At 52.1% G+C, this 7,944-nt stretch overlaps 1 protein-coding gene across 1 annotated transcript; it reads left to right on the plus strand.

Moving 5' to 3' along the window:
• The first annotated feature begins 1,491 nt into the window (after positions 1–1,491).
• Positions 1,492–7,712, plus strand: cox19 (cytochrome c oxidase assembly factor COX19). The gene is made up of 3 exons (XM_043711024.2): positions 1,492–1,611; positions 6,319–6,430; positions 7,491–7,712. Exons 1-3 carry the CDS (start codon positions 1,530–1,532, stop codon positions 7,582–7,584), a joined length of 288 nt encoding a protein of 95 aa, XP_043566959.2. The 5' UTR covers positions 1,492–1,529; the 3' UTR covers positions 7,585–7,712.
• The last annotated feature ends 232 nt before the right edge of the window (positions 7,713–7,944 follow it).

The following is a 7,944-nucleotide window of genomic DNA, read 5'->3' on the forward strand; positions in this document are numbered from 1 at the left end:
TTCCTATGCCTGGTACATCCTGCTTCACAATTGCTTTGCCTTATTAGTCAAAGATAATTCTACCTGTTTTCACTTCCCACTGTTTAGTATTTGCATGCGCAGCCTAATTTTATAATGTAAGCTTTTGCAGAAGCAACACCTGTTCCCTTATTCTGTACAATTTTAACCCTATACCTTACATTCTCCATAATCGTGTAACTTCTCCCCTTTCAAGTATTTGTAGAATTTTTCTTTTGAAAACTACAGTCGATCCTGTATCTGCCACCTGATTAGATCTTAACCATCTCTTCAGCATTTGTTGCATAAAAACATTTTCCCCATGTTGCCTCTGAATTGTCTGTGAATCTCCCATGATCTACCATGCAAGCAAAAGATTAGGTCAGATGAACTCAAACCAATTTACAACATATTTAAGAATGTAGGTTTCAGTTCATGAGATTTAGACTGCCATCGGCATGCGCATTCAGTTGGCAGAAAGCCTGATTAACAAGTTTGAATTATTGATTGATCAACAGATGGATTCTAATGTGTTGAAGCAGACTGCTTGATTTAAAATATTGAAGAAAAACTGTGCTCACTGGGCAAAGGTAGCAAGGGCTATGGAACAAGGTGAGTAAATAAGAGTTGAGATGATCTAATTGAATGACGAAAAAGCTACAAGTGCTGACTGGCCCACACAAGCCCCATGATGAAATGGGACTGTTGGTCAAAGAATTTGGAAGAAGAAATCATTTTGACATTAGCATTGGGTGAAATGTAACCATGTCAACCAGTGAGACTAGACTGCAAATTGGATTGAAAATGTGTTGCTGGAAAAGCGCAGCAAGTCAGGCAGCATCCAAGGAACAGGAGAATCGACGTTTCGGGCACAAACCCTTCTTCAGGAATGAGGAAGGGCACACTTTCCTCATTCCTGAAGAAGGGCTTGTGCCCGAAACGTCGATTCTCCTGTTCCTTGGATGCTGCCTGACCTGCTGCGCTTTTCCAGCAACACATTTTCAGCTCTGATCTCCAGCATCTGCAGCCCTCACTTTCTCCTGCAAATTGGATTGGCCACCAAGCATTTTTGGAAGTAATCTCTGCACTATGCTAGTGATGAATTGGAGGTGCCAGTGTTGGACTGGGGTGGACAAAGTTAAAAATCACAAGACACCAGGTGACAGCCCAACAGATTTATTTGGAGGCAGTAGCTTTCCAAGCGCTGCTCCTTCAGAGCAGGTGAAGTAGCAGCATTCTGAAAGCTAGTGCCTCCAAATAAATCTATTGGACTATAACCTGGTGTCGTGTGATTTTTAATTCTGCACTATGCTGTTTCACTTGTTAAATGAAGTAAACAAATTAGTATTTATGCCCTTGCAGTGGATAAGTATTGATTTGGAAAAGTGATGGAGTGCTTATTGTAACACCCCAGGGTTGGAGCAGCAGGCTGCAGCCTGGATCGATGTCTCTGCGCGCGATTTTACTGAGCGATTCGCTCACGGATCGGCTCGCTCGGCCTGACGGGTGACGTCACTGGAAGCTGCGAGAAGATGTCGACGGCGATGAATTTTAGCTCCAAGAGCTTCAATCCCCGGTCCCCGGATAAGGGTTCCTTCCCCCTGGACCACCTAGGTGGGCCGAGCGGCCGCGGAGCGCCGGGATTTGATCGAGGCGGAGACCCCCCCTCCTCCCCCCGCCGCCAGACACTGACCCCTCACCCTAGACCCCCAACCCAGACACTGACCCCTCACCCTAGACCCAGCCGCCAAACACTGACCCCTCCCCCCGCCGCCAGACACTGACCCCTCACCCTAGACCCCGCCGCCAGACACTGACCCCTCACCCTAGACCCCGCCGCCAGATACTGACCCCTCACCCTAGACCCCGCCGCCAGACACTGACCCCTCACCCTAGACCCCGCCGCCAGATACTGACCCCTCACCCTAGACCCCGCCGCCAGACACTGACCGCTCACCCTAGACCCCGCCGCCAGACACTGACCCCTCACCCTAGACCCCGCCGCCAGACACTGACCCCTCACCCTAGACCCCCAACCCAGACACTGACCCCTCACCCTAGACCCCGCCGCCAAACACTGACCCCTCCCCCCGCCGCCAGACACTGACCCCTCCCCCCGCCGCCAGACACTGACCCCTCCCCCCGCTGCCAGACACTGACCCCTCCCCCTGCTGCCAGACACTGACCCCTCCCCCTGCCGCCAGACACTGACCCCTCACCCCCTCCACCTCCGCCAGACACTGACCCCGTAAGTGTTCAAAGTTTGTGCGAAGATTTGTAGCTCAGGTGCTCGTTGCTGTGGTTCTGTTCGCCGAGCTGGAAGTTTTTGTTGCAAACGAATTCGACTGGGACAACACTACTATCATAGGGCAAGCCAGACAGAGAACAGCCAGGGAATTCCTAGAGACATGGCATTCATCCACTAACTCCATCAACAAACACATCGACCTGGACCCAATATACCAACCACTACAGCGGACAGCTGAAACTGACAACCGGAAGCGGCAGGGACAGACCACTATAAACACCGGAGGAAACATCAAAGAAGCGCTTCGCAGGAGGCTCCCAAGCACTGATGATGTCGCCTAGCCAGGGGACGAAACGTTTGCAACAAAAACTTCCGGCTCGGCGAATAGAACCACAGCAACTCACCTCCCCCCCCAGACCCCCAACCCAGACACTGACCTCTCACCCTAGACTCCCTACCCCGACACCGACCCCTCACCATAGACCCCGGCCGCCAGACACTGACTCCTCACCCTAGACCCCCAACCCAGACACTGACCCCTCACCCTAAGTGACCCTGCCAGACACTCACCCCTCACCCTAGACCCCCAACCCAGACACTGACCCCTCATCCTATGCCCCTGCCGCCAGACACTGACCCCTCACCCTAGACCCCCAACACAGAAACTGACCCCTCACCCTAGACCCCGCCGCCAGACACTGACCCCTCACCCTAGACCCCGCCGCCAGACACTGACCCCTCACCCTAGACCCAGCCGCCAAACACTGACCCCTCCCCCCGCCGCCAGACACTGACCCCTCACCCCCTCCACCAGACACTGATCCCTCACCCTAGACCCCGCCGCCAGACACTGACCCCTCACCCTAGACCCCGCCGCCAGATACTGACCCCTCACCCTAGACCCCGCCGCCAGACACTGACCCCTCACCCTAGACCCCGCCGCCAGATACTGACCCCTCACCCTAGACCCCGCCGCCAGACACTGACCGCTCACCCTAGACCCCGCCGCCAGACACTGACCCCTCACCCTAGACCCCGCCGCCAGACACTGACCCCTCACCCTAGACCCCCAACCCAGACACTGACCCCTCACCCTAGACCCCGCCGCCAAACACTGACCCCTCCCCCCGCCGCCAGACACTGACCCCTCCCCCCGCTGCCAGATACTGACCCCTCCCCCTGCTGCCAGACACTGACCCCTCCCCCTGCCGCCAGACACTGACCCCTCACCCCCTCCACCTCCGCCAGACACTGACCCCGTAAGTGTTCAAAGTTTGTGCGAAGATTTGTAGCTCAGGTGCTCGTTGCTGTGGTTCTGTTCGCCGAGCTGGAAGTTTTTGTTGCAAACGAATTCGACTGGGACAACACTACTATCATAGGGCAAGCCAGACAGAGAACAGCCAGGGAATTCCTAGAGACATGGCATTCATCCACTAACTCCATCAACAAACACATCGACCTGGACCCAATATACCAACCACTACAGCGGACAGCTGAAACTGACAACCGGAAGCGGCAGGGACAGACCACTATAAACACCGGAGGAAACATCAAAGAAGCGCTTCGCAGGAGGCTCCCAAGCACTGATGATGTCGCCTAGCCAGGGGACGAAACGTTTGCAACAAAAACTTCCGGCTCGGCGAATAGAACCACAGCAACTCACCTCCCCCCCCAGACCCCCAACCCAGACACTGACCTCTCACCCTAGACTCCCTACCCCGACACCGACCCCTCACCATAGACCCCGGCCGCCAGACACTGACTCCTCACCCTAGACCCCCAACCCAGACACTGACCCCTCACCCTAAGTGACCCTGCCAGACACTCACCCCTCACCCTAGACCCCCAACCCAGACACTGACCCCTCATCCTATGCCCCTGCCGCCAGACACTGACCCCTCACCCTAGACCCCCAACACAGAAACTGACCCCTCACCCTAGACCCCGCCGCCAGACACTGACTCCTCACCCTAGACCCCCAACGCAGACACTCACCCCTCACCCTAGACCCCCAACCCAGACACTGACCCCTCATCCTAGACCCCGCCGCCAGACACTGACCCCTCACCCTCGACCCCCAACCCAGACACTGACCCCTCACCCTAGACCCCCCAACCCAGACACTGACCCCTCACCCTAGACCCCCGCCACCAGATACTGACCCCTCACCCTAGACCCCCAACCCGGACACTGACCCCTCACCCTAAGTGACCCTGCCAGACACTCACCCCTCACCCTAGACTCCCAACCCAGACACTGACCCCTCACCCTAGATCCCTGCCGCCAGACAATGACCCCTCTCCCTAGACCCCCAACCCAGACACTGACCCCTCACCCTAGACCCCGCCGCCAGACACTGACTCCTCACCCTAGACCCCCAACCCAGACACTGACCCCTCACCCTAGACCCCCAATCCAGACACTGACCCCTCACCCTAGACCCCGCCACCAGACACTGACCCCTCACCCTAGATCCCCAACCCAGACACTCACCCCTCACTCTAGACCCCCCACCCAGACACTCACCCTTCACCCTAGACCCCCAACCCAGACACTGACCCCTCACCCTAGACCCCCAACCCAGACACTGACCCCTCACCATAGACCCCCAACCCAGACACTGACCCCTCACGCTAGTGACCCTGCCAGACACTCACCCCTCACCCCAGACACTGACCTCTCACCCCAGAGACCCCCCCCAACCCAGACACTGACCCCTCACCCCAGGGACCTTCCCACCCAGACACTGACCCCTCACCCCAGAGACCCCCCCGCCCAGACACTGACCCCTCACCCTAGACCCCCAACCCAAATACTGACTTCTCACTCTAGATCCCCAACCCAGACACTGACCCCTCACCCTAGTCCCCCAATCCAGACACTGACACCTCACCCTAGTGACCCTGCCAGACACTCACCCCTCACCCCAATGACCCTGCCAGACACTCACCCCAATGACCCCACCAGACACTCACCCCAAACACTGATCCCTCACCCCAATGACCCTGCCAGACACTGACCCCTCACCCCATAGACCCCCCCCATGCCCAGACACTGACCCCTCACACTAGTGACCCTCCAGACGCTAACTCCTCCCCTAATGACCTCTGCCCCAGTGACCCCCTAAATACTGACCCCTCACCCCAGTAACCCTCCAGACACTGACCCTTCACCCCAGTGACCCTCTAGACACTAACTCCCCACACCAATGACCCCTGCCCCAGTGACCCCCCCAGACACTGACTCCTCACCACAGTGACCCCTCTGCTTCACCCTGTCACCCCCCTGACACTGACTCCCCAAGACTCCTCACCCCCTCCACCCAAGACTGTGACCCTCTTGCACCAGGTCGTAACTCACCGAAACACTAAATTCCCCCGACACTGAACCTGCCCCTCAGATACTGAACACCCCCCCAACTCAAACACTCAACTCAAACCCCCCACCTCCCAAGGCATTAACACCCCACACACTGTCCCTATCCCTCTGCAAGCACTTGATTCCCCACCGACCTTGTCCTCCCCAAACACTCTGCTCTGACACTGTCTTCCTCCCTCACTGTCACTGTCATCTGTCCCCCCCACCACCAAAAACAATTACCTCCCTTCTTATTCCTCATCCTCTCATCCCCATACCACCTCTAGTCACTGCATCATATTCACCACTGAGCTAAATTGTGTCATGCTCGCATTGCCTCAAATTTCACCCAATCCTAGAACTTGTACACATTCACTTACCCCTTTGCTTTCTGCCCTACTCCTCCACCACTCGCCGTACCCATAATTCCATCTGTAATTCTTTCAGGACTCTGCACTATCTCACGCATATCCCGCTGTGATCTATCTGGTTTTGGAACCTTTGCTCTGGAGTCCTGCTCCTCAGAGAAGTTGAACAAGATTCAGTGTGCAGTCTTAGATTAAAGGGTTTTGGAATGTGCAGTGTTGAGTCAAATCACTGATACAAGCAACCGCGAAGCGATTGGTTCTGCTGCTACTTGGTGTATTTAATTTGTGACAATGGAGAAATAGAAAAAGCCTTATTTTTAATGCAGTTGGTTTCTTATGATTTCTCAGGTGAATGTAAAGAATTTAAAGACAAATTTATGAATTGCCTTCGAGAGAGCAGGTTTGACAATTCTCTGTGCAGACAGCAATCGAAGGAATACTTGGAGTGTAGAATGGAAAGGTACAGCATTAAAAACATGAAAATTTAGTAACTATAAACCTAATCAATTTTATTTAATTAGTTGGAGCAAGTCTCCATTAAAAAGATTAATTGTCGTAACATCTCCTCCTGTAACCATTCCAGTTTGTTTTCCTCAGCTCTTGTGTCAACTTTTTAAATGTTGTTTTCCCTCAGTCTCTTGATCATTTGCGTTGAATTTGTTTTGGCATTTGAATACAGAACTGTAAAATATTTATTTACTGATTTTTATAGAATCCCTACAGTGGGAACAGGCCATTTGACCTAACAAGTCCACCAACCTTCCAGAGAGTAACCCACCCAGACCCATTCCCCCACACTATTATATTACTCTATATTTACCCCTGCCTAATGCACTTAGCCTACACATCCATGAGTACTATGGGCAATATAGCATGGTCAATTCGCCTAACCTGCATCCTTTTGGATTGTGAGAGGAAACCAGAGCACCCGGAATAAAGCCACAGACACTGGGAGAATGTGCAGATTCCACACAGTTACCTGAGGCTGGAATCGAACCTGGGAACCTTGCTCTGTGAGGCAGCAATGTTAAATGCTGAGCCACCATGTCATATTGATTCTCATCCTTGATACCCTTATCACTGCAACTTCCACCAATCCTACCACCATAATATTTATAATATTCTGTAAACTTTTGAAGGAGGAATATATGGCAGTATGTTATCCTGGACGTCATTCTGAATGAGTTAGTTGAATGGCTTCTTAAGCGTCAATCATTCAAAAGGTGACAACATAAAGATGTCAAACATAAAATGTTTAAGCGTTTGGAAGGATTTAAGCGTTTTTCCCCTGGTTAGGGAATTTAGAATTTCCCATTACTGCATTGATGTATTTGTTTGTTGTTGAAGTCTAGGGTGGGTTTGGATCCCACAACTTTTGATTGAGGCAAGAGTGCTATAACCAATACCCCAATCATTAAGGTTGCCTTTATGGTGTTTTCACCTGAGGGTTGCTAAATACGGACACATCTTGCAGCATTGTTCATACCATGCCGCACATGTTTAATTGTTTTGTTCTACAGGCAGCTGATGACAAAAGAACCACTGGAGAAGCTGGGATTTAAAGATCTCATCGACAGTAATGCATCAGAAAAACAGCGGCAGATGAAAACCTAACTGTAGAGGAGCACATTCCAACTACAAACTAAACAGGAGTCCATTGATTGACACATTTTCATATTGACTCTGTATATATTGGAAAAGAAGTTAAATTTCTGTATAATAAACGTGGAATAAATACTTAAGGTGAGTGATGCGTTTCATTTTCCCTCTCTGATTACATTTTTGTAATATCCTTGTCATACTTGTAATTTATATTACATTCAACAGAGAATGATTTATTAAGTGTCTTTCCTTTGCTCATGTTTTGTGAGTATAATGAATGGATGCTATTTTGGTGCAGTGCATGATCTTTTAGGTCAAGTGAAGCAGTAATAGTGTCCCTGCCTCTGGGTTCAAAGTTCCACTTTGAGTCTT

Source organism: Chiloscyllium plagiosum, unplaced genomic scaffold, assembly GCF_037043375.1.
Source record: "Chiloscyllium plagiosum isolate Xiang-an unplaced genomic scaffold, Cpla_swu_hap1 HiC_scaffold_20, whole genome shotgun sequence".
Classification (NCBI taxonomy): Eukaryota; Metazoa; Chordata; class Chondrichthyes; order Orectolobiformes; family Hemiscylliidae; genus Chiloscyllium; species Chiloscyllium plagiosum.